The 27,101-nt window shown below is 47.7% G+C and overlaps 1 protein-coding gene across 5 annotated transcripts in view; it reads right to left on the bottom strand.

Moving 5' to 3' along the window:
- MON2 (MON2 homolog, regulator of endosome-to-Golgi trafficking) overlaps positions 1–27,101 on the bottom strand; it is a 157,532-nt gene that overhangs the window by 25,489 nt on the left and 104,942 nt on the right. For 3 of the 5 annotated variants that reach the window (XM_029053129.1, XM_029053136.1, XM_029053158.1), the window contains 4 exons: positions 25,735–25,878; positions 25,087–25,104; positions 24,604–24,732; positions 18,473–18,663 (listed from right to left, as the gene is read on the bottom strand). In XM_029053129.1, the coding sequence (XP_028908962.1) occupies positions 18,473–18,663; positions 24,604–24,732; positions 25,087–25,104; positions 25,735–25,878 (482 nt within the window). The remainder of the gene's footprint in view (positions 1–18,472; positions 18,664–24,603; positions 24,733–25,086; positions 25,105–25,734; positions 25,879–27,101) is intronic. The other 2 variants (XM_029053141.1, XM_029053151.1) reach the window with 1 other exon arrangement.

Genomic DNA, 27,101 nt, shown 5'->3' with positions numbered 1-27,101 from the left:
AAAGACTCAGGCTCTTAGAGTTTAAATTCCCATTGGGCAGGGAGAACCGTCATTTATTCATTCATTGATTCAATAGTATTTATTGAGCGCTTACTATGTGCGGAGCACTATACTAAGGGCTTGGAATGAACAATCAGCCACATTCCCTGCCCACAATGAGTTTACAGTCTGGAGAATGAGCTTCAAATACAAACGAACACCACATATACCAATCATCCCATCAATCATACTTATTGGGCGCTTACTGTGTCCAAGAGCACTGTATCAAGTACTTGGGAGAGTACAATAGAGCAATATGACATACATATTCCCTGCCCACAACGAGAGAGGTCATTCTAGTCTGCACATACTATGTGCAGAGCACTGTACTAAGCGCTTGGAATGTACAATTCGGCAACAGACAGAGAGAATCCCTGCCCATTGACGGGCTTATTTGTTCTGTCCTTCCCAAGCGCTGAGACCAGGGGCTTGGACCCAGTGAGTGCTCAATAAATAGTACAAATAGTGGTATTTGTTGAACAGTCACTGTGGGCCGGGCACTGTACGAAGCGCTGTGGTAGGTACAAGCGAATTGGGTTGGACACAGTCCCCGTCCCACGTGGGGCTTGCACTCTTACTTTCCATTTTCCACATGAGGTAACTGAGGCCCAGAGAAGTGAAGTGACTTGCCCAAGGTCACACAGCAGACAAGTGGCAGAGCCAGGATTAGAACTCAGGTCCTTCTGACTCCCAGGCCATGCTGCTTCTCAATATGGCTCTGTTATTACTTAATCCTCCTCCTCCTTTGTCTCAAAAATTGGTAGGTAGGTAGAAAGACAATGGAGCTACAGAACCTTAATATAAAGCCAGCCACACAAGCTTCAGGGATAATTTAAAAAATCAAACAATAATGTCGGTATTTGTTAAGCGCTTACTATGTGCAGAGCACTGTTCTAAGCGCTGGAGTAGATACAGGGGAATCAGGTTGTCCCTCGAGAGGCTCACAGTCTTAATCCCCATTTGACAGATGAGGTAACTGAGGCACAGAGAAGTGAAGTGACTTGCCCACAGTCACACAGCTGACAAGTGGCAGAGCCGGGATTTACTGACCACTTACTGTGTGCACAGCACTGCTCTAAGCGCTTGGGATAGTAAAATAAAAAATAAATAATGGCACTTGTTAAGGACTTACTATGTGCAAAGCACTGTTCTAAGCGCTGGAGCGATACAAGGTGATCAGGTTGTTCCACGTGGGGCTCATGGTCTTCATCCCCCTTTAACAGATGAGGGAACTGAGGCCCAGAGAGGTTAAGTGACTTGTCCAGGGTCACACAGCTGACAAGTGACCGAGCCGGGATTAGAACCCACAACCTCTGACTCCCCAGCCCGGGCTCTTTCCACTAAGCCACACCGCTTCTCAATAGTACAATATAGCATATGAGACACACTTCCTGCCCACAACGAGCTGATGCTCTAGAGGGAGATAAGATTTTATCCCAACACTTTTTGAATCTAGCGGTGTTTTTGGCCTGGATGACGACCATGGGAATACATTTTCGAAGCCCAACTAACGTAGTGGATTATTCTAAACTGATTATCGATAGAAAGCTATACTGTATCTTCCTAATGCCTACAGATGCACTAAGAGAACTTGCGATTAGCAAAATCGGCTTTTGGGAACTCTTCTTTCATTGGGGCAGAAGATATAATCCACTCAATCCCTGCCACTAAACTCTCTTCTGTCCCCCAGCCATGCACATTCAATGAGCTAATGACTTTTTGACTTTATATTACAATGCAGTACAGAACCATAAAACAAGTTAAACTACCGGAAGACACAAATGGACCCAATTCTCACACCATTTCATCCATATTTGTCAAATTAATAATAATAATGTTGGCATTTGTTAAGCACTTACTATGTGCAGAGCACAGTCCTAAGCGCTGGGGTAGATACAGGGTAATCAGGTTGTCCCACGTGAGGCTCACAGTGAATCCCCATTTTACAGCTGAGGTAACTGAGGCACAGAGAAGTGAAGTGACTGGTCCACAGTCACACAGCTGACAAGCGGCAGAGCCGGGGGGTCGAACCCATGACCTCTGACTCTCAAGCCCGGGCTCTTTCCACTGAGCCATGCTGCTTCTCTAGGAAATTGCCTTTCCTGGGCATCAGAGGCTGTACCAGAAAGAATACAGAGAGTCCTGCTCTACTGAAGCTGAGGTACACAAGGAACATGGCCAAAATACCACAGTTCTTTGGGGGTTTTCTCATTCTCTACAGTTTTTTTTTCCCTTAACTGTACGCGTGAATCCTCTCAAGCTCCGTGAACTGTAAAATCTGCATCACTCAGATGCGAAACCTGTGCCAGAGAGTGGATTTTGCAAGGGACTACCACACTCCACAAGTCAGATCGCTTAATTTAAAATTCATTTTGATTGACCGCAACTAGGAGATTATTTTCCTCCGTATCTGAGGTCCGAGCCTGGATCTGACTAAATTTGACCGAGAACAGCAAATATATGTTAGGTGAAGGCTTCCAAGGATTTTCAAGAATTGTAGTCACTTGACTGGTCTTGTAACAATTCAAATGACCTCATCAAATAACACTCCCCATTGTCCAGGAGCGTGTACGCTGTTATTTGAAAACTGCCAGATCCAGACCCCATTTATGTATTTTTGAAAATATTTGAAGGAAGACTCTGGCCTCTTCTGAAGTCAGAATGGAGCCTTTTGCAATCACGAAAACGTGCCAAAATATTTCTCCCTTCACAGAATGCCCCCGGATTAGACGCTGCAAATAATCCCAACAGGGCACAGAATTAAAAGCGTGGAAATGGAAGTGTTAAAAATGGACATTTATCGATATTACTTATAATTTAATGAGCCATCAAAGTCATTACTGAACAAAACAAAGAAGAAAAAGTGTGCTCTAATCAAATACTGTGCATAATAATAATATTCATTCATTCAATAGTATTTATTGAGCGCTTACTATGTGCAGAGCACTGTACTAAACGCTTGGAACGCACAAATCGGCAATAATAATAATGTGGGTATTTGTTAAGCGCTTACTATGTGCAGAGCACTGTTCTAAGCGCTGGGGTAGGCACAGGGGAATGAGGTTGTCCCATGTGAGGCTCACAGTCTTCACCCCCGTTTTACAGATGAGGGAATTGAGGCCCAGAGAAGTGAAGTGACTTGCCCACAGTCACACAGCTGACAAGGGGCAGAGTCGGGATTCGAACCCATGACCTCTGACTCCCAAGCCGGGGCTCTTTCCACTGAGCCACGCACACCCTAATGTAAGAGAGCCCCGGCTCAGCACGTTGCCCCAGTTTCCAGTTTCTTTTCTGGGCTCGGTTTAGTCTGCTCCCCATCTCAATATCTCTGCTTCCTGCCTCATCCTTTTATTGCAAGCTCATCATCCCCGTCAACATCCCTTCTGCAGGGCCTACTGTCTGCGGGCCAAGGCAAGCTGTTGGTGACGTAGCCCTCTTCCTCTTCCTCCTCACCCCACAAAAAAAGACACTGACCCTGCCTTGTGGGAGTTTACAATTTAGCGGGTGAGAGAGGCAGACACAAATTGTATGCCAACATTATTTTTGTCTTGTCTTACACTGTAGAGTCGTCTCCGACCCTTAGCGACGCCACGAAAACGTCTCTCCCAGAGGCCCCACCGCCACCTGCAATCGCTCTGTAGGATATCCACTTGGCAGCTCTGTGACTGTGGGCAAGTCACTTCACCTCTCTGTGCCTCAGTTACCTCATCTGTAAAATGGGGATTAAGTGGGAGACTCACGTGGGACAACCCGCTTACCCTGTATCTACCCCAGCGCGTAGAACAGTGCTCTGCACATAGTAAGCGCTTAACAAGTACCAACATTATTATCATTACTATTCTCTCTATGGGAAGCAGCGTGGCTCAGTGGCAAGAGCCCGGGGTTGGGAGTCAGAGGTCACGGGTTGGACTCCCGGCTCTGCCCCTTGTCAGCTGTGTGACAGTGGGCAAGTCACTTCACTTCTCTGGGCCTCAGTTACCTCATCTGGAAAATGGGGATTAACTGTGAGCCTCAGATGGGACAACCCGACTACCCTGTATCTACCCCAGCGCTCAGAACAGTGCTCTGCACATAGTAAGCGCTTATCAAATACCGACATTATTATTATTCTCTCGGTAAAAATCCAGAAGTGGTTGACCACTGCCTTCTTCGCTGCAGCAAACTTGAGTCTCCGCCCTTGACTCTCCCATGCCGCTGCTGCCCAGCACAGGGGAGTTTTGACTTGTACCAGACGGCCTTCCTCTCGCTAGCCACTGCCCAGGCTAGGAATGGAATGGTTCGGCCTCCGCTTGACTCTCCTACCTACAGTCGACACTGGTAAAATACTGGAAACTCTCCACGTGAGACCCGAGAGGGCACGCTTATATTATAGAAGCAGCGTGGCTTAGTGGAAAGAGCACGGGCTTGGGAGTCAGAGGTCAGGGGTTCTAATCCCGCTCTGCCACTTGCCAGCTGTGTGACTTTGGGCAAGTCACTTAGCTTCTCTGAGCCTCAGTTACTTCATCTGTAAAATGGGGATTAGGTCTGTGAGCCCCACGTAGGACAACCCTGTTTACCTTGTATAATAACGTTGGTATTTGTTAAGCGCTAACTATGTGCAGAGCACTGTTCTAAGCGCTGGGGTAGATACAGGGTAATTAGATTGTCCCACGTGGGGCTCATATTTTTTTAATCTCCATTTTTTACAGATGAGGTAACTAAATCTGTAACTGACTGTGATCAATTAATTATAAATTCCACCGCACTCGGACCAGCCAGATGCTGGTTCACATGCTTATGAATAATAATTATTAAGCGGTTAGAACAGTGCTTGGGACATAGTAAGTGCTCAACAAATGCCGTAATTATTATTATAGGAAGGGTAAAAACATGAATACGACCGGTGAAATGCTGATGATTCCCTATTCACTGACCTCGATTTTTCACCTATCACTGACGAGTAGAATAGCAGTGTGGCCCAGTGGATAGAGGATGGGCCTGAAAGTCAGAAGGCCCTGGGTTCTAACGCTGGCTTTGCCACTTGTCTGCTGTGGGACTGGGGTAAGTCACTTCATCTCTCTGGGCCTCAGTCACCTCATCTGGGGATTAGGACCGAGAGCCCCATGTGGGACAGGGACTGTGTCCAACCTGATTAGCTTATATCTACTGCAGTGCTTAGTCCAGTGCTGGGCACAGAGTAAGTGCTTAACAAATCCCAATTAAAAAAAAAAAAAGTAGGGGAATTCATTTGTGGATCTCTGAAGATACAAACTAGCTGATAGCCTCCACCTCCCCACATCTCGATGCGCCAAAGCAGTTTTATTTGAACTAAAAGATGACTATTGTTCCAAGAAAAATCTGAAGAGCCCCTCCTTCCACTCAAGTAATTCTTGGGGCATCACAAATCATAAAAACACCTATGTCTCAGGGCCCTAAAAAGCATTTTAAAAAACAACTCCCAAACTACGAAATTGATAGTTCACAAGTTCTCCGGAGTAAAGGCACAGACAGATAAGAGTCCATTTTTTGTCCCCCATGAAACGAAGAACCAAGGGCTTTCAAATCCATCTCTAGCTGGGGTGGTTTCACTTCCAGGAGTTCTCAATTTAAAGCTTCAAGAAAGCATTTGCTACCTTAGGAAAAACACTTGAATTGGGATTTTCCATATTCCAATTTTAGTTGCAAGGACCTATTGTGCTTTAAATCAATCACAACTTTCCGTCTCAATCATTAATGGAACCCAAATCAAAATGCCAGCTTGGTAGAAGAACACGTTCTTTTAAATGGAAAGAACAAATGATCAGAATTTACAGCTTTATGGCCAAGACAAACCCTGGGAATTGCTTACTTCGCTTCTCGGCACTACCTATCTAGAGCCTGGTGCTCTACAATTGGGAAAATATAGGTCAAATTAGAGTCATGCGGTCCTTTTTCTACTTTGGCAAGAAAGCCTAGATGGGCCAGGTCTCCGATCCCTACGGAATAGAATTTTACCACAAGTTATTCCAATGACTCCTCCCACTTTCTGAAAGGGGGGAAAAAAGGCTACCTTGAGAAAAATGGCAATCATCTTCAATTTTTCAAATGTCATTTGCTTAGTGTTACTCTTTACCAGACACTGTACTAAGCACTGCGGGAGATACGTGATCAGATGAGAAGCAGCTTGGCTCAGTGGGTAGAGCACGGCCTGGGACTCAAAAGGATCTGGGTTCTAATCCCTGTTCCACCACTTGTCTGCTGTGTGACCTTGGGCACTTCGCTTCTCTGGGCCTCAGTTACCTCATCTGTAAAGTGGGGATTAAGAGTGTGAGCCCCACGTGGGACAGGGACTGTATCCAACCTGATTAACTTGTATCTACCTCCGGTGCTTAGAACAGTGCTCGGCGCATAGTGAGTGCTTAACAGGTACCACAATTAATGAAGACAGGCAGGTTGGACAGAGTTCCTGTCCCACACGGGGCTCACAGTCTTCATCCCCATTTTACAGATGAGGTAATTTAGGTCCGGAGAAGTGACTTGCCCAAGATCACATAACAGGCAGCTAATTCATGATGAACTGCTATTCAGAGAAAAAGATGTTTCTGGAATCTCTTTTCTCTGCAGCCACGCAGATAGATACCACCAGAGATCCAGATACAGGTTTTTGACTACCATTCCATTCCCCGGGCAAACTCTTCCGACTCAACAGGTTTGGAGCGTTATCTGAGCCCTAAAGATGGTCATTCAAGAACTGCTGAGCCTAAGACGACGTGAAAATTAATGTAAATCACTTTGCTGAATTCGAGTGGTACGAGTTGACGATAAATCTAAAGCAAACTGAGATCATGTGTCGGCCTGTTTCGGGGAACCGTACGCGCCGTGGACATTGGCAGCTCAGAGCTAAACAATGGCCCACAATTAATTATGTTATTCAGGCAGCACAATAACTACCCAGGAACGAGTGAGAGGGAATTAGAAAATGGACTCAAGAAGGTCAACGCAACCTTCCTTAAGGGAGTTATAGATTTCTCACAAGTCCTTGAATGATCCATTAGCGTGAGAAGCAGTGCGACCTAGTGCACGGGCCCGGGAGCCAGACGACCCGAGTTCCTTTCCGGGGTCTGCCCCCTGCCAGGATGAGTCACTTCACTTCTCTGCGTCAGTTTCCTCATCTGTAAAATGGGTACTCGATACCAGGTCTCCTCCCTCTTAGAATGCGAGCCCCATGTGCGATGGGGACAGCGTCCGTCCTGGTTATCTTGTATCTTCCCTAGTGCTTAATACAGCGCCTGGCATATAGTAAATGCTCAACTCCACGATTATTATCAGTAGCAACTAAGAGATACACTTGATATGAAGTGGCAGGACAGGATCGCCGACGACAAAGGCAGTCTCCTGGCACTGAAGCTCTGCCTCCTTCGTGGCGGCTGGGTGGGGCACGGGAGGAGGACGGATGATAGAGGGATACCCAAACAGCCGTTACGTGGTCAGCTAAAATTGGGAATTCAAAAGCAGCAACAGAGAGGTGTAATGGATACAACTTCGAGCCCGGGAGACAAAAGATCATAGGTCCTAATCCTACCTCCGCCACTTGTCCGCTGCGTGTTGTTATTAACAACAGTACGAAAAAATGAGCCCATTATTGGGCAGGGACTGTCTCCATCTGTTGCCAAACTGTACGTTCCAAGCGCTCAGTCCAGTGCTCTGCACATAGTAAGCGCTCAATAAATACTACTGAATGAAGGACACAGTAAAACCAAGCCTCGGATAATGCACAATCTCAGCCCGAAAACTGGGAGAGGCTGCTTGAGCAGAAGCTTTGGAAGGATTGTGAGTCTAACGAAGGAATAGATTGCATCTATTGGGCACTTCTGTATGTAGTGCACTGTAATTAGCGTTTGGGAGAGTAGAACGTCAGAGTCGCTAACACCTTCCCGGTTAAGGAGGCAAAAGCAAAACCGGGGTCACCGCAGCACCAAAACTAACATGGCGGCACGACAGAGGAGAGCGCTGGTGTGGATAATTCAGTTAGGCCCAGGGGTTCCACACAGGATTTTTTGGCCACATCTGGTCCCCAGAGGTGAGATGAAATTCACAGTCTGGTACCTTCTTTGAGCACAAAGCACAAGAACATATTCACAGACCTATAACTGTAGGTATGCTTGGTGATCACGGGCAAGTAATCTAACTTCTCCCTGCCTTGATTTCCTCATCTGTAAAAGAGGGATTAAGTACTCTTTCTTTGACTGTACGCTGGGTATGGCACACTATTCCATGCCCAATCGGATTATCTTACATCAATCCCAGCGCTTAACAAATTCATTAATCCACCAGTGGTATTTACTGAGGGCATGCTGTGTGCGGGGGACAGGGCGCTTGGGAGAATGCAATACAACAGAGCCGGCAGATACAATCCCTGCCCACAAGGAGCTCAGGCATTAGAAGGGGAAACGGCCGTTAAAATAATTTACGGGTGGAAAAGCGCTTAAATGCCGTGGGCTTGCGGGTGGGGTGAATATCAAAGGGCTAAAGGGGTAGAGACCCAAGTGCACAGGTGATGCAGAGGGGAAAGAAGAGGGCTCCGTCAGGGAATCAATAAATAGTATTTATTGAACACTTACGGTGGGCAAGGCACCGTACTATGCGCTCGGGAGAGAGTACAATACACGGTTGACACATTCCTTGCCTCCAAAGAGGTTACATCTAGGGAAGGTCTCTTGGAGGAAATATGATAAATTGAGCAATGGTGCTCCATTCATTCATTCATTAGTATTTATTGAGTGTTGTGTGCAGAGCACTGTACTAAGCGCTGAGGAGAGTACAATATAACAATGAACAGACACATTCCCCGCCCACAATGAGCTTACAGGCTTATTGAGCACCTACCAGGGTAAAACCTCTAATGGATTTTTTTAAAGTATCTGCTACGGGTCTAACAGCACAGGGGCAGGTAGAGGTTAATCGGGTCCAACACAGTTCCTGACTGGCACGGGGCTCCCGCTCTAAGTAGGAGGGAGAACAATTCAGGCTGCAAAATCCACTAGACTGTAAACTCGTTGCGGGCAGGGAATGTGTCTGTTTATTCTCGTAGTGCAATAATAATAATGTTGGTATTTGTTAAGCACTTACTATGCGCAGAGCATTGTTCAAAGCGCTGGGGTAGATACCGGGTGATCAGGTTGTCCCAAGTGGGGCTGACAGTCTTAATTGCCATTTTACAGATGAGGTCACTGAGGCACTGAGAAGTGAAGTGACTTGCCCACAGTCACACAGCCGACAAGTGGCAGAGCCGGGAGTCGAACCCATGACCTCTGACTCCCGAGCCCGGGCTCTTTCCACTGAGCCACGCTGCTGTACTCTCCCAAGCGCTTATTACAGTGCTCTGCACACAGGAAGCACTCAGTAAATACGACTGCATGAATGAATGACCGAGAGGCAGAAAATTCAACGTCGATTGGCTATTCTGTTGGGAGCACGGAGTGCACTGGACTCTGGGGTGAACAAGACGACCAGGCCCAGATACAGCAGGAGCCGCTCCGGCCCAAGCGAGCCGGGGAAGGGGATGGGCGGCCCTGGAATTGGGAAACGGGAAGGGGAATGGGAACGGGAGGCATACTGAGGCTCTGGACCCTGAACAGGAGGCCTCCCGCCTCAGCGGATGGAGCTCCAAAACGGAGGCCTCCTATCGCAACCCCGACTGGACGCCGGAAGACACAGCACGGGCTGACTTGGGAGGCCTCAGGGGTCCCGTGCCGAGGTCTGAGTCAATCCATCAATCGTATTTAATCAATCGATCGTATTTACTTAGTGCTTAATGTGTGCAGGGTACTGTAATAAGCGCTTGGAAGAGCGTGGCTCAGGGGAAAGAAGCTGGGCTTCGGAGTCAGAGGTCATGGGTTCGACTCCCGGCTCTGCCACTTGTCAGCTCCGTGACTGTGGGCAAGTCACTTCACTTCTCTGTGCCTCAGTCCCCTCATCTGTTAAATGGGGATTAAGACTGTGAGCCTCACGTGGGACAACCTGATGACCCTGTATCTACCCCAGCGCTTAGAACAGTGCTCTGCACATAGTAAGCGCTTAACAAATACCGACATTATTATCATTACAACAATAAACAGACTCATCTCCCGCCCACAATGAGCTTACAGTCTAAGTGTTTCCTGTGGGCCTGGCGCTGAACTAAGCGCTGGGGAAGATATAAATGGACACGGTCCATGACCTGTGGAGACTCATGGTCTTAACCCCCCATTTTACAGATGAGAGAACTGAGGCACAGAGAAGTGAAGTGACTTGCCTAAGGTCACAGAGCAGACGCGTGAATTAGAACTCAGGTCCTCTGACTCTCAGGCCCGTGCTCTTTCCGCTGTGCCACGCTGCCCGTTGTTGGGCAGGGACTGTCTCTATCTGTTGCCGATACGTACATTCCAAGCGCTTAGTACTGTGCTCTGCACATAGTAACCGCTCAATAAATACGATTGAATGAATGAATGACTGAATGACTTGTCAGCTGGGTGACTGTGGGCAAGTCACTTAACTTCTCTGTGCCTCAGTTACCTCATGTGGAAAATGGGGGTGAAGACTGTGAGCCTCACGGGGGACAATCTGACGACCCTGTATCTACCCCAGCGCTTAGAACAGTGCTCTGCAGATAGTAAGCGCTTAACAAATACCAACACTTTTTTTTTCCTTAGCAGTTGCTTGCTGGCTACAGAAGCTCTCTACCCAACCTGGACAATTCAGCTCCGCAGAGTATTCCTCAGTGTGGCCCACTTGGAGCGTCGGCTGAGTTGAATAAGAGGAGAGGGTAAAAGAAAATGGAAGATGAGTGGTCTGGGTGGGGGCTATAACTTAGCAGCACTAATTCATTCACTTGCAGCGTGGCTCAGTGGAAAGAGCCCGGGCTTGGGAGTCGGAGGTCATGGGTTCGAATCCCAGCTCTGCCACTTGTCAGCTGTGTGGCTGTGGGCAAGTCACTTCACTTCTCTGTGCCTCAGTTCCCTCATCTGTAAAATGGGGATTAAGACTGTGAGCCTCATGTGGGACAATCTGATTACCCTGTATCTACCACAGCGCTTAGAACAGTGCAGCGTGGCGCAGTGGAAAGAGCACGGGCTTTGGAGTCAGGGCTCATGAGTTCGAATCCCAGCTCTGCCACTTGTCCAGCTGTGTGACTGTGGGCAAGTCACTTCACTTCTCTGTGCCTCAGTTCCCTCATCTGTAAAATGGGGATTAAGACTGTGAGCCCCACGTGGGACAACCTGATTCCCCTGTGTTTACCCCAGCGCTTAGAACAGTGCTCTGCACATAGTAAGCGCTTAACAAATACCAACATTATTAACAGTGCTCTGCACATAGTAAGCGCTTAACAAGTACCGACATTATTATTATTATGTGCCGAGCACTGTACTAAGCGCTTGGAATGTACAGGTGAAAATGATGGGGTACCTTTTTAACCCAATCGATCGATGCAATTCATTGAGCGCTTCATCTGTGCACAGCACTGTTCTATGAGTTTGGAAGAGTACAACACTACAGAGCGGACAGACACGTTCCCTGCCTACTACAAGCTAACGGGCTAGAGGGAGAGATAAACATATATACAGATATATATTTGTAAATATATTACAGATAAATAATAATAATGTTAATAACAATGTTGGTATTTGTTAAGCGCTTACTATGCGCCGAGCACTGTTCTGAGCGCTGGGGTGGCTACAAGGTATTCAGGTTGTCCCACGTGAGGCTCACCGTCTTCATCCCCATTTTAAAGATGAGGTAACTGAGGCACCGGGAAGTGAAGTGACTTGCCCAAAGTCACACGGCTGACAAGTGGCGGAGCCGGGATTAGAACCCATGACCTCCGACTCCTAAGCCCGGGCTCTTTCCACTGAGCCACGCTGCTTCTCATCCAATGAAAATATAAATGAAAATAAAGCCGATGGAAGCCCTATACGGATCTATGCCACAGCTATAGACTTGGCAAGACCAGTTGCCACGATGTTCCAACACAGCTCCATGATAGTGAGCCAAATTTAGTAAAATCCTCATACCCTGGATATTTTTGGAAGTCAATCAATTGGTGCTTATCAGTGCTTGCGTGGAGGGAACCTATCTGTTTTATTGTTCTATTGTACTCTCCCAAGCGCTTAGCACAGTGCTCTGCACATGGTAAGCGTTCAATAAATCTGATTCACTTAGCACCTACTGTGTGCAGAGCACTGTTCTAAGCTCTCGGGAGATGATGACAGAGTTAGCAGTTACGTCCCCTGCCCACGACGAGCTGACAGTCCGGAGAGTCCCACTAACATGATCGTCGTAATAATCGCGATCGATATAACTGTGGCATTTATTAGGCGGTTGGGTAGATATGAGTCAATCGGGGGGGACACAGTCCCTATTCCCCCACTGGGGCACAGCCCAAGTAAGAGGGCCAGAGAAGTCGTGTGGCTTAGTAGACAGAACCCTGTCTGGGAGTCGGAAGGACCTGGGTTCTAATCCCGGCTCCGCCACTTGTCTGCTGTGTAACCTTGGATATAATTCTATTTTTGTTTAATCGATGGCACTGATCTACTTGTTTCGTCTACCTGTTTTGTCGTCTGTCTCCCCCTTCTAAGCTGGGAGCCCATTGTCGGGTAGGGGTTGTCTCGATTTATTTGTTCATTACCCTATTTATTTTGTTAATGAGATGTACATCACCCTGATTCTATTTATTTGCTATTGTTTTAATGAGATGTTCTTCCCCTTGATTCTACTCATTGCCATCGCTCTTGTCTGTCCGTCTCCCCCGATTAGACTGTAAGCTCATCAAGGGGCAGGGACCGTCTCTATCTGTTACCGATTTGCACATTCCAAGCGCTTAGTACAGTGCTCTGCACACGGTAAGTGCTCAATAAATACTATTGAATGAATATTTGTTGCTGAATTGCACTTTCCAAGCACTTACTATAGTGCTCTGCACACAGTAAGCGCTCAATATGAATGAATGAAAGTCACTTCACTTCTCTATGCCTCAGTAACCTCACCTGCAAAATGGGGATTAAGAGTGTAAGCCCCGTGAGGGACAGGGACTGTGTCCAACCTGATTTGTTTGTACCTACCCTAGCACTTAGAACAGTGTTTGGCACATAGTATACTCTTAACAAGTACCATAATAATAAAATCACAAAAACAGTTACCGAATCCTCACTCTTCAGATAAGGAAACCAAGGCACCGCTAAGGGAAGGAACTTTTCCAAGGTCACACAGCAGGCAAGTGGCAGCCATGGATCAGACTGTAAGCGCGTCAACGGGCAGGGATTGTCTCTATCTGTTGCCGAATTGTCCATTCCAAGTGCTTAGTACAGTGCTCTGCACATAGTAAGCGCTCAATAAATACTATTGAATGAATGAAGGATAAGGAACCAAGGCCTCCCGACCCCTGGGTTCTTTCCACCGAGCCCCGCTGCTTCCAAGTCACGAAGACGCCTTATCTCCCATTTGGGTACGTCCTAGATCGGGGTCCCAGGCCCCTGGGAGTGGGAATAGTAGCTCGAGCGATGTGTGGGAAGGCATCCTTTGGATAATGGAATGGATGCTTTCTGCCAGAGAGAGAGGGAAGGCCCACCTTCAGTACCAAGAATGAAACACAAATGTACTGAAGTCTGCCCAAGGCGTAGTGGTCAGGATCGACTTTCATTCATTTTCATTCCACTAAGTCAGAACGAGCATGCGAGAAGTTGATGAGAAACAAATACAAAATGAAACATTTTCAGTACAGGAAGATACATTAAATTTCCATTCTGCGACTCAGGAGAGGCAGAAAATAATCTCTGTTACGGCGATAAGGACGACTCATATTCCCTTGTTTTACACTCTCCCAAGCACTTAGTAACAATAATAATAATACTGGTATTTGTTAAGCGCTTACTATGTGCAGAGCACTGTTCTAAGCGCTGGGGGAGATACAGGGTCATCAGGTTGTCCCACGTGAGGCTCACAGTCTTCATCCCCATTTTACAGATGAGGGAACTGAGGCAGAGAGAAGTGAAGCGACTTGCCCACAGTCACACAGCTGACAAATGGCAGAGCCGGCATTCGAACCCATGACCTCTGACTCCCAAACCCGGGCTCTTTCCACTGAGTCACGCTAGTGCTCTGCACACAGTAAGCGCTCAACAAATACCACTGATTGATCCAAGTGTTTGGTCTAAGGTATGGCTTCAAGGGCTTTGAGTTTCAGGAGCTTTCTTTGTCAGAGAGGCAACGTGACCTAAGGGTAGGGCACTGGCCTGGGAGTCGGAAGGACCTGGGTTCTGATTCCGGCTCTCCTACCCGCCTGGCTCTGTGATCCTGGGCAAGTCCCTTCACTTCTCTGTGCCTCGGTTACTTCATCTGTAAAAAGGGGATTAACACTACGGAGTCCCACGTGGGACCTGGACTGTGTCCCACTTGATTGATTTGTAAATACTCAGCACTTAGTACGGCGGCCGGCACACAGTAGGCACTTAACAAATACTATCATAAAAAGCAAGGTGCAGCCTTTCGCGCAGACGAGAGGTGAATTCTCGCAGTGCGGGCTTTCCGACCTGTTTTAGAAAAGAGTGAGTATTCCGGGGGCACCCGTAAGCCTCCTACCAAAATAGCCCACCACCTCGCCGCCCCCCGAGCCTATCGTGGGCACCCACCACGGACCCCTACTTCGGCAGGCCCTGCCCACCTTTGCAGGCCTGAATTTGGGCACGCCCTGGGCAATCAAAGGTGGCAACGGGGTAAAGCTCTTGAAGACCGCCTGGACGAATGAGCGGAAGCTTTGCCCGGGGGCTTCGTACAGCTCTGACCGCAGGGCCATGAAGGCGGGCTCTCACCCAGCAGTTCATTCCTATTTATTGAGCCCTCGGTGGGTGCAAAGCACTGTACTGAGCCCAACAATAAACAGGCGCATTCCCTGCCCACGACGAGCTTACACTCTAGAGGGGGAGACGGACACTGACGGAAAGAAGTCGATGACAGATGAGGACCCCAAGTGCCGTGGGACTGGGAGGAAGGGATGAACGAGAGAAGCAAGTCAGGGCGACGCGGCAGTTCCGAGCACTGAGGGCCGGCTCGACTTCTGCTGGACGACCAGCAAGGGGTTTCCCAAGGAGTCCACTCGGCACCGAGCGGAAAACACCAGAAATGTCACGCCCGGCTCAGACCGCGCCGCGGTCCATCCCACAGACGACGGGATCTCCCGCCGGCGGTTTCCCCTCTTGGACTTCTTCTCTTTTCTTATGGCATTTGCTAAGCGCTTATTATGCGCCAGACACTCTACCAAGCACTGGGGTAGATACATATTAATCAGGTCAGGCACAATCCCCATCCCACAAGGGGCTCCCTGTCTTAATCCCCATTTTACAGATGAGGAAACCGAGCCCTAGAGAAGTGATCTCCTTATGTTCACATGTGTCAGTTACTTATTTCTATTAATATCTGCCTCCTCCTCTAAACTCAGATCCTTGTGGGCAGGGAATGTGCCCGTTTATTGTTCCACTGGACTCTCCCAAGTGCTCTGTACAGTGGTCTGCACTGTAAGCGCTCAATAAATACGACTGAATGAATGAACAGAGTGACCTGTCCAAGGTTATCCAGCAAGTACGTGGCGGAGTCACATGAGGACACATAGAGAACCAGCGTGGTTCAGTGGCAAGAGCCCAGGCTTGGGAGTCAGAGGTCACGGGTTCGCATCCCAGCTCTGCCACTTGTCAGCTGTGTGACTGGGCAAGTCACTTACCTTCCCTGTGCCTCAGTTCCCTCATCTGTAAAATGGGGATTAACTGTGAGCCACACGTGGGACAACCTGATTACCCTGTATCTACCCCAGCGCTTAGAACAGTGCTCTGCACATAATAATGTTGGTATTTGTTAAGCGCTTACTACGTGCAGAGCACTGTTCTAAGCGCTGGGGTAGATACAGGGTAATCAGGTTGTCCCACGTGAGGCTCACAATCTTCATCCCCATTTCAGAGAGGAGGTCATAGTAAGTGCTTAACAAATACTAATATTATTATTATTATAAAGAAACGTAGACTTTCGGCCTCCATTTCCTGCCGTCGCATGAACCGAGAAGCAGCGTGGCTCAGTGGAAAGAGCACGGGCTTGGGAGTCAGAGGTCATGAGTTCAAATCCCGGCTCTGCCACTTGTCAGCTGTGTGACTGTGGGCAAGTCACTTCACTTCTCTGGGCCTCAGTTACCTCATCTGTAAAATGGGGATTAACTGTGAGACTCACGTGGGACGACCTGATTACCCTGTATCTACCCCAGCGCTTAGAACAGTGCTCGGCACATAGTAAGCGCTTAACAAATACCAACATTATTATTAACATGATTATTAACCGAGATCCTTTGCTGTCCAGCCCACTCTTAACCGCCTTGGCAATTTGGGAAGCCCAGGGCTCCCGCATCTGCCGGGTCACAAGCCCAGCTCCGCGCCTCACGAATGACCGACCGGGCTACTCCTCTTTCTGGCTACAGCTTCCTGGGGCGAACGAAGGCTGCCGGAGCGTCGGCCGCACGCCGGGTGCCCATCGGCAAGGGTCGGCTTTGCCGTCTCCAGTCGGATCCCCTCGTGCCTGGAGTTTGCTCCCTCCTCGGCAGCCCGAAGACCGACGTGGAGAGGACAGGGCTACTCTACACTGCCGAAGAAAGAGTCGTCACTGAACCTCTCCCCCTCAGCTCCTCCAGTTCTGCCGCTCTTGTCCGTGGAGAGCTCTCTGTTCTCTTGAGAGGTGGGAACTCTTCGCAGACCCCCTCACATTTGAAGCCAGGAAAGATTCAGTGTTTTCCAGACAACTGAAATGAGAGTCACTCGCCCTTGTTAGGGCTTCTCCATTTTCTAAGTTAGCGTTCTATTAGTCTACCTGTTAAGAAGCAGCGTGGCTCAGTGGAAAGAGCCCAGGCTTGGGAGTCAGAGGTCATGGGTTCGAATCCCGACTCTGCCCCTTGTCAGCTGTGTGACTGTGGGCAAGTCACTTCACTTCTCTGTGCCTCAGTTCCCTCATCTGTAAAATGGGGATGAAGACTGTGAGCCTCACGTGGGACAACCTTTCCCTCTGCTCCTCCTCCTCTCCCGTCCCATCCCCTCAGCACCGTACTCGTCCGCTCAACTGTATATATCTTCATCACCCTATTTATTTTGCTTAATGAGATGTACATCGCCCTGATTCTATTTATTTGCCTTTGTTTTTACGAGATGTGCTTCCCCTTGACTCTATTTACTGCCACTGTTCTTGTCTGTCCGTCTCCCCCGATTAGACCGTGAGCCCGTCAAAGGGCAGGGACTGTCTCTCTGTTGCCGATTTGTACATTCCAAGTGCTTAGAACAGTGCTCTGCACGTAGTAAGCGCTTAACAAACACCAACATTATTATTATTATTTGCTTACTCCAAAAACCCTCGATTAACTCGTCGTTCATCGAATCATTCACCTGTCCTCTCCCACTCCCTTCTGCCTCGCCCTGACTTGCCCTCTTTGCTCATCGCCCCCTCCCAGTCCCACAGCACTTATGCCATATCTGTCATTTTATTTATTTGTATCGATATCTCTCTCCCTCTAGACCGTAGGCTCGTTGTGGGCAGGGAATGTCACCATTTATTGTAGCACTGTACTTTCCCAAACATTTAGTACGGTGCTCTGCACTCAGTAAGCGCTCAATAAATACGATCGAGTGAACGAATGGCGGGAACTGAGCTAATGATTCTCTATGTTCCCGGCCACCCAGCTCTTCCCCTGAAGAACTATCTCGCACCGACCAGTAGTCACGGCTGAGAAGCGACGTGGCCTAACGGCTAGAGTTCGGGTCCGGGAGCACAGAAGGACCGAGGTTCTAATCCCAGCTCTGCCACTTGGCTGCTGTGGGACCTTGGACAAGTCACTTCACTTCTCTGGGCCTCGGTCACCTCATCTGGAAAATGGGGATTACAACTGTGAGCCCCATCTGGGACAGGGGCTGCATCCAACCTGATAATCTTGCTTCTAACCTTGGGTTTAGAACAGTGTTTGACACATAGTAAGCATCAACAGATACCGTTATCATTATTACTATTATTATTAAATGAATCTACTGGGAATGTACTATGTCCATTATGCAAACCGTCAGTCTCCAACAAATGTTAGCTATTTCTAATAGACAATTCTTAGTTCATTTTTCTTCATTCAGTAGTATTTATTGAGCGCTTACTAAGAGCAGAGCACTGTACTAAGCGCTTGGAATGTACAAATCGGCAACAGATAGAGACGATCCCTGCCCAATGACGGGCTCACAGTCTAATCCATCAAGGGTATTTATTGAGTGCTTTCTGTGGGCACTGTACTGTACTTAGAGCGCTGTCCTAAGCGCTTGGGAGAGTACGACATGAGAGAGTCGATAGACACGTTCCTGCCCACCGGGAGCTTAGAGTCTACAGCTGCTCATTCAAATGATCTCTTAAAAAACTCATTTTCAAAACTAAACCAACTGACCTTTTGGTGAATAAGAAATCTTCAAATGTGTTGGCTAATTCTGGCCACATGCTATCAAATTTCCCCGAAGAAGCATGCTGTCTTGCTACGGGAAGCCCAATCGACAGAAATTTGAGAAGAGAAGACACTGCCAATTTCCACGTGGTTTCCGACGGGCAGGAATATTTCAAGCTAAGAGGGATCCGGAGAGTCTGTAAAGAGATGGTTCCAAGATTGACACGTAAGGAGCGAAGTCGGTTACGAGAACCCATAACCTGCCAAAAGACATTACAACACAGCGTATGGATTTTTGTAAACACGCTGCCAGCTCGTTAAATGAATTTATTACTAAACACGACAAGTAGAGCAGCATGGCCTAATGGATAGAGCACAGGCCTGGGAGGCAGGAGGTCACGGGTTCTAATCGTGGCTCTGCCGCTTGTCTGCTGCAAGTCACTTCATTTTTCTGGGTCTCAGTTCCCTCATCTGTAAAATGGGGATTGAGACTATGAGCCCCATGTGGGACGGAGAAGCAGCGTGACGTAGCGGATAGATCACGGGTTGGGAATCAGAAGGTCATGGGTTCTAATCCTGTCTCCGCCACTTGTCTGTTGTGTGATCTTGGGCAGGTCACTTCACTTCTCTGGGTCTCAGTTCCCTCATGTGTAAAATGGGGATCGAGATTATGAGCCCCACGTGGGACCGGAATTTACTTGTCTCCAACCCCAGCAGTTAGTACAGCCCCTGTACATGGTAAGCGCTTCACAAATACCCTAATTATTATTATTATGACTACCCTGTATCTACCCCAGCGCTTAGAACAGTGCTTAGTACACAGTAAGCGCTTCAAAAAATCATTATCATTATTATTAGAGGTTATGAGGGTAAATGGAGGTACTGAGAAGGGGCATTAAACAAGTAGTCAAAGAGATAAGCCCTAAAAGAGCGTAGATGGGAAGCAGTAGGCGGCTGAGCGGAAAAAGCCCAAGTCTGGGTGTCAGAGGACCTGTGTTCTAACAATAATTGTGGTATCTGTCAGGCTCTTACTATGTGCCAAGCCCTGAACTAAGCGTGAAGAGGGAGTGTGTTAACTCTGCTGCAGTGTACTCTCCAGAGAGCTCAGTACACTGCTCTGCACGTAGTAAGTGCTCCATAAATGCCACTGATAGATAGATTTTGCAGAAGAGGAAACCGAGGGGCTGAGAAGTTAAATGACTTGCCCAGGGTTACAGAGCAGTACACGGCACAGCTGGGATTAGAGCACAGGTCCTCTGACTCCTTGGGTCCATGTGGCTTCTCAACTCAGCAAGTCCCTTAACATCTCTGTGACTCAGTTTCCTCAAGTGTAAAATGGAAATACCTTCTACTTAGACTGTGAAGCCCAATGGGGGACAGGGACCGTGTCTGATCTGATTCATTTGCATTTACCCCAGTGCTCAGAAGAATATTTGACACATAGTAAGTGCTTTAATAATAATAATCACCATATGAAAAATAACTATTCATTCACTCAGTCGAATTTACTGAGCTCTGCCTGCAGAACACTGCAGTAAGCGCTTGGAAAGTACAATTCAGCAACAAATTAGCGACAGTCCCTAGCCAACGACGGGCTCACAGTCTAGAAACGATGCGACGGTGACCGAAGAACTAATTAAATATTTTTTGAGCCCACAGAACTGACGCCTTAATCAGATCTTATTCTTGGTTTCTTTACAATTTCCTCTAGTTTGTTTTCAAGTTTCTCCCACTGATGTGCTATTCTGCCACTCAGGGTTAGCGGCAAAGGATTTTCCTTGATTTTTTAAATCAGGATCCTACAGTTATTAATGGGAAATTAAACACGGTACATCCATTTGATCTGGAATGGTCCAACGGAAGTGCTTAGTACAGTGCTCTGCACATAGTAAGTGCTCAATAAATACTATTGAATGAATGAATGAATGAGTTGTCTTTGGCAGAAACAACCTAGGGACACCCAAAAGGTTCTTCGGCAGACAGCTGTGCCAGGATCTTCTCAATCATAAAAGAGAAGCAATGTGGCCTAATGGATAGAGCACGACTTGGGAGTCGAAAGGACCAGGGTTCTAATTCTGGCTCCGCCCCTTGTCTGTTGTGTGACCTTGGGCGAGTCACTTCGCTTCCCTGTGCCTCAGTTACCTCCTCCGCAAAATAGGAATTAAAACTATGAGCCCCGTGTGAGACAGGGACTGTGTCCAACCTGATTAGCTTGTATCAACCCCAGCGCTTAGTAAAGTGCCTGGCACATACTAAGTGCTTAACGAATACCATTAAAAAAATAAAGAAAAAAAGAAAATGGATATTTTTTAGAAGCCAAATCACTGTTTTGGGAGGTCGGTGTGTCTTTTGGTGTTTGCACAGATGGAAAAGAAAGGGCCACTCTCTGAATTCAAAAGGTTGTCAACTGGGCTGATTACCTCGCACTCAGATTGTTTTCATAAAGACTATTAGACTAAGAAAAAAATCAATGACGCCGAAGCTCTTAGTAGATTGTCTGCTAAGGCATTTTTAGGTTGCTATTCATCTAACAAGGAGTAAAACACTTTTCTCATTTCACTGAGATTAAAAGAAGCATTAGTGAGGAAGAAAGAGAAATGGTGTTCTTAAAAAGAATACAGATGTATGGCATACTTTGCCAGAGGGAAAAAATGACTGCAAAAGCAACATAAGCACAAATCATCAGTAAGACAAGCATCCCGGCTCAAAAATACCTTGGAAAAAAACACTGCAACTATCGCTGCTTGTCCGGTTTCGTTTCAGATAAGTCGACTCTAAAGTCAGAATAAGTGTCTTGGGGATATATAGATCCATCAGTCAACCAGTGGTATTTATTGAGTACTTGCTACGTGCAGAGGACTGGACTAAGCGCATGGGAGAGTACGATACGAGAGAATGAGCAGACGAGTTCCTTGCCCACAACAAGCTTACAGCCTAGAGGACCTAGAGGTTTCACTTTTCAGGTTCTTTTAAGAAGCTTTTAGGGACATGAGTCCATAATGTCTCAAAACAGCTACTTTAGGTTTTACCACGAAGAAACCGAACATCAGAGTTGCAGAATTATCATCCGCTAGTGCATAGTATTTGTTAAGCGCTGACTGTGCCAGGCACTCTTCTAAGCTCTGGGGGAAATACAAGGTAATCGGGTTGTCCCACATGAGGTTCACGGTCTTAATTCCCATTTTACAGATGAGCTAACCGAAGCCCAGAGCAGTGAAGTGAAGCACTGGGGTAGATACAAGCTTACCAGGTTGGACACGGTCCACGTCCCACCTGGGGCTCACAGTCTTAATCTCCATTTCGCAGGTGAGGTAACTGAGGCCCAGAGACTTGAAGGGACTTACCCAAGGTCACACAGCACACAAGTGGCAGAGCCGACATTAGAATCCAGAACCTTCTGACTCCCAGGCCTGTGCTTTATCCACTAGGCCACGCTGCTGCTCGGCAGCGTATTCCAAAAAGATAAACCGTGAATTATTTATATAGGGCATTTCCACGAAGATCCTCTGACCAGGATTCTACATGTCAAGCACTGACATGTCACGTCTAAGCACCGGCCTATATATATGATCACCGGGTCTCACGTGACGCTCACAGTCTAAGTAGGAGGTAGAAAAATTACCGAATCCCCATTTTGCAGATGAGGGGACTGAGGCCCAGAGATATGAAGCGACTCACCCAAAATCACCCGGCAGGCAAGCGGCCGGAGTCGGGATTAGAACCCGGGTCCTCTGACTCCCAGGTCCGTGCACTTTCCGGCTTCTCGGGAGAAGTGTTAGGGTAACGGTAGTAATGATAACTGTGTTATAGTGTACTCTCCCAAGCCCTCAGTTCGGTGCTTTGCACACACTAAATGCTCATTAAAAATGATCGATTAATTGTATGTATAATATGGTTACTGCGCAGAGCACTGTGCTAAGCACTGGGAAAGAATACATGGCAGTTAGGCATTAGATGAGGACCCTGAGGCTCGGGGGACTCGCTATAATAACGTTGATATCTGTTAAGCGCTTACTACGTGCAGAGCACCGTTCTAAGAGCTGGGGTAGATACAGGGTAATCAGGTTGTCCCACAGGAGGCTCACAGTCTTAATCCCCATTTTCCGGATGAGGTACCTGAGGCACAGAGAAGTGAAGTGACTTGCCCAAAGTCACACAGTTGACAAGTGGCAGAGCCAGGATTCGAACCCATGACCTCTGACTCCCAAGCCCGGGCTCTTTCTACTGAGCCACACTGCTTCTCTAGCCACGCCGCTATCACCCTGAGCAGAAGCAGGGGAAAGCTGGGGGGTTTTCAACAGCCCCCCAGAGCTACACCTCAAGCCCGCAAGGTTGCTGAGGCAGGGAACATATGCAGGTACTTCCCCAAGCGCTTAGTACAGTGCTCTGCACACAGTAAGTGCTCAGTAAAAACCGGCGATGGGCTGACGGATTGGGCTGGCATTTACGGCACATCCGCCTCGACTTCCTCAGCTGGGCTCAGACACTGCGATCCAAGAGGGAAATACCGACCGACCGGCTCATTCATCCATTTCATCGTATTTATTAGTGCTTACTGTGTGCAGAGCACTGCTGTGGCTAAGCGGGCTTGGGAGTCAGAGGTCCTGGGTTCGAATCCCGGCTCTGCCGCTTGTCAGCTGTGTGACTGTGGGAGAGTCACTTCACTTCTCTGGGCCTCAGTTACCTCATCTGTCAAATGGGGATTAACTGTGAGCCTCCCGTGGGACAACCTGATGACCCTGTATCTACCCCAGCGCTTAGAACAGTGCTCTGCACCTAGTAAGCGCTTAACAAATACCAACATTATTATTATTATTATTATTATTAAAATACAACAACGAAGAGTGACAATCCCTGCCCACAATGAGCTCACTGTCTAGAGGGGCTGTTATTGTAGAGCTCGTTGCGGGCAGGGAATGTATCTCCTTATTATTAGACTGTAATAATAACAGCATTTGCTAAGAGTTCACTATGTGCCAGGCACTATACTAAGCGCTGGGCTGGACACGAGCAAATCGGGTTGGATAAAAATCCCTGTCCCGCAAGGGGCTCCCACTCTTAACCCCCATTTTCCAGATGAGGTAACCGAGGCCCGGAGATGTGAAGTGACTTGCCCAAGGTCACAGAGCAGACAAGTGGAGATCTAATCTCCCGATTAGACTGTGAGCCTGTCACTGGGCAGGGAATGTCTCTATCGGCTGCAAATTGTAATAATGTTGGTATTTGTTAAGCGCTTACTATGTGCAGAGCACTGTTCTAAGCGCTAGGGTAGACACAGGGGAATCAGGTTGTCCCACGTGGGGCTCACAGTCTTAATCCCCACTTTACAGATGAGGTAACTGAGGCACAGAGAAGTGAAGTGACTTGCCCACAGTCACACAGCTGACAAGCGGAAGAGCTGGGATTCGAACTCATGACCTCTGACTCCAAAGCCCGTGCTCTTTCCACTAAGCCACACCGCTTCTCTAACTGTATATTCCAAGCGCTTAGTACAGTGCTCTGCACATAGTAAGCGCTCAATAAATACCAGTGAATGAATGAATGAAAGTGGAAGAGCCAGGATTAGAACCGATGATTCATTCAATAGTATTTATTGAGCACTTACTATGTGCAGAGCACTGTAGTACTAAGTGCTTGGAATGTATAATTCGGCAACAGATAGGGACGATCCCTGCCCACTGACGGGCCCACAGTCTAATCGGGGGAGACAGTCGGACAAAAAACAAGACAACTTAGTCACGATAAACAGAATCAAGGGGATGGACACCTCATCAACAAAATAAATAGGGTAATAAAAATATATACAAAGGAGCACAGTGTGGAGGGGAAAGGAGAGGGGGAGGAGCAGAGGGAAAGGGGGGAAAGGCGGCTTAGCTGAGGGGAGGTGAAGGGGGAGCAAAGAGGGAGCGGAGGGAGCTATGACCTTCTGATTCTCTGGCTCGTGCTCCAGCCACTATGCCATGCTGCTGCTGCTTCTCTTGTATTCTCCCAAGTGCTTAGCACAGTGCTCTGCACACAGCAAGCGCTCAATGAATACAAGGGAGTGACCGGCCACTTGGGCCTTGCTGAAGCGTGCCTGGAGCGCCCCCTGGTGGCTATAAGGAACTGCCCCACTCCCATTCCCACAGGAAATTTACCTTAATGACATTCTGAAGCACTTTCTCATTGACCACGGCCTTGTGGCAGGCTGTTTTTTGGTACAGATCCACCACCACTTCCAGAGATCTCTCAGCAAACGGCACGTAATTCAAGGCTACCCATTCCGCCTGGAAAACAGGATTTTTCGATACGCGGTGAACGGAACCGTGGGCACGACAGGACGGTGGAGGGCGGGAGCTACCCTTTTTCTGCTTCTCAAAACTTCAACCTCTGTTTTGGAGCAGGTAGCCATTTAAATCGCATGCAAGAACTGAAAGAATACATTTCATGAAACTATTTTCAGCCAGGCGGAAGGAGAACTAGACAGAAAAGCACACACACACACACACACACACACACACACACACAAGTAAATTGTAAGTCGTCAGCCTTTGCTGTAGAGTTGGTAAGATGTGCTTTATTAGCTTGAAAGGTTTGTTGCCTCAGAGGTTAGGACAATTTTTTAAGGAAACTTAACTCACCGGCGCAAATAGTTGGATCTATTGTGATTCCATTGTGTTGCAGGACAAACAGAATGAGAAAAGTTAATACATCACGAGAAAAGTAAAGCTACTGTTCCAGAAATATGTAAAATGCTACTTTCCCTTGTGTGCATGCATTTATAAAATAAGATCTCCTAGAAGAAAAAGATGCACAATTTGCCAACTTCCAGAGATGTCGAAGCGAAAGAGAAATTAAGTGAAAAACACTGTGCCCAAATCAACCGTTGCCATTAGTAGACTAGTCACCGGTAGAACTATAAATATTTCCGTTTGAATTCGGATTGATTCTTCTTTTGTGATATATCTTTATTTGGGGGGGGGAGGGGTTGAGCAGAACTGGAAAAAATGAGAGGGTTCAGGTAAGGATCAAAGTTGACAGAGAAGCAGCTGGAGACAGGACACTGGAGTTTTTTTTGGAAAAGAAAGAACAGAGAGCAAGGAAAGGGTTCGCAGAAAATGAACTCACAAATCAATTTAGTATAGGGCTGAAATTGATAACAGACACCCGGCAAGTGTTCGGACTGAGAAAATAGCCTGTGAGGATAAACAATATACAGTCTAAGTGGAGCTGACTGCATTCCTAAGACATTCTAACCAACGGTGTAAACATGATTTCTAGTAAATTACCTGATTATATTTCGCATTTGCAATGTGCTTTGTTTCCAGCTGCCCGTACTGCGGCGGTTTACAGGAAAATTCTACAAAGGCCAAGAGCTGGTCAAATATTGCTGGGTACATTATTTGCATGTTTTCTGCGCCCACACAGATTGCCTAGAAAATCAAAATGCCAACATTACAAAATGCCATCTCAGTTCCCGCGACACCTCGGTATCTCGGGATCGTTCCCAAAAGCTCTGACGAGGGGCTATCTGCGTCTAAGGCCCCTTTCAAACACATCCAAATCAAGTCTATTCTTCATTCCACTGCCAGGATCATCTTCCTGCAGAAACGCTCTGGGCCTGTCACTCCCCTCCTCAAAAACCTCCAGTGGTTGCCTATCGACCTCCGCTCCAAACAAAGACTCCTCACTCTAGGCTTCGAGGCTCTCCATCACCTTGCCCCTTCCTACCTCTCCTCCCTTCTTTCTTTCTACCGCCCACCCCACACGCTCCGCTCCTCCGCCGCCCACCTCCTCACCGTCCCTCGGTCTCGCCCATCCCGCCGTCGACCCCCGGGCCACGTCCTCCCGCGGTCCTGGAACGCCCTCCCTCCTCACCTCCGCCAAACTCTCTTCCCCTCTTCAAAGCCCTACGGAGAGCTCACCTCCTCCAAGAGGTCTTCCCAGACTGAGCTTCCCTTTTTCCCTCTGCTGCCTCTCTGCCCCCCCTTCACCTCCCTCAGCTAAGCCCCCTTTCCCCCTTACCCTCTGCTCCTCCCCCTCTCCCTTCCCCTCCCCTCATCACTCTGCTCGTCCGCTCATTTGTATATATTTTTTATTACCTTATTGATTTTGTTAATGAGATGTCCATCCCCTTGATTCTATTTATTGCTATTGTTATTGTCTGTCTCCCCCGATTAGACTGTGAGCCCGTCAATGGGCAACGACTGTCTCTATCTGTTGCCAAATTGTACATTCCAAGTGCATAGTACAGTGCTCTGCACATAGTAAGCGCTCAATAAATACTACTGAATGAATGAATGAAATGTGAACTTACTTAAAACACCTGGGTCTAATTAGCAATTCTTTTTCCCTTCAAGACTACTTCAAAATATTCCTCCCTTTTCAAATCTTGCAAGTGTTACTTCCATTTAAGGAAACTGGCCCAACGAAGGCTATCTTTCCTCAGGAATATGCCTTTATTAGAAAATTACTAGAGCGGGAGCTTTGTCGGTCACATCTACGCGACACCGATTTTGAAAAGAAACGCTATCCCTGGAAGCTAGAAGCCTACAGAACTCGCAATGGGACCTAATAAAAACCAGGCCAGTGGACCTAAGAGATAGCATATTCTACCCTTTGCCTGTGATCACACCCATTTTCAGCACTCTGACAC

The sequence above is a fragment of the Ornithorhynchus anatinus genome, chromosome 2, assembly GCF_004115215.2.
Source record: "Ornithorhynchus anatinus isolate Pmale09 chromosome 2, mOrnAna1.pri.v4, whole genome shotgun sequence".
NCBI lineage: Eukaryota > Metazoa > Chordata > Mammalia > Monotremata > Ornithorhynchidae > Ornithorhynchus > Ornithorhynchus anatinus.
The sequence above is the reverse complement of the archived record's forward strand: the minus strand, read 5'-3'. Positions and strand labels throughout refer to the sequence as shown.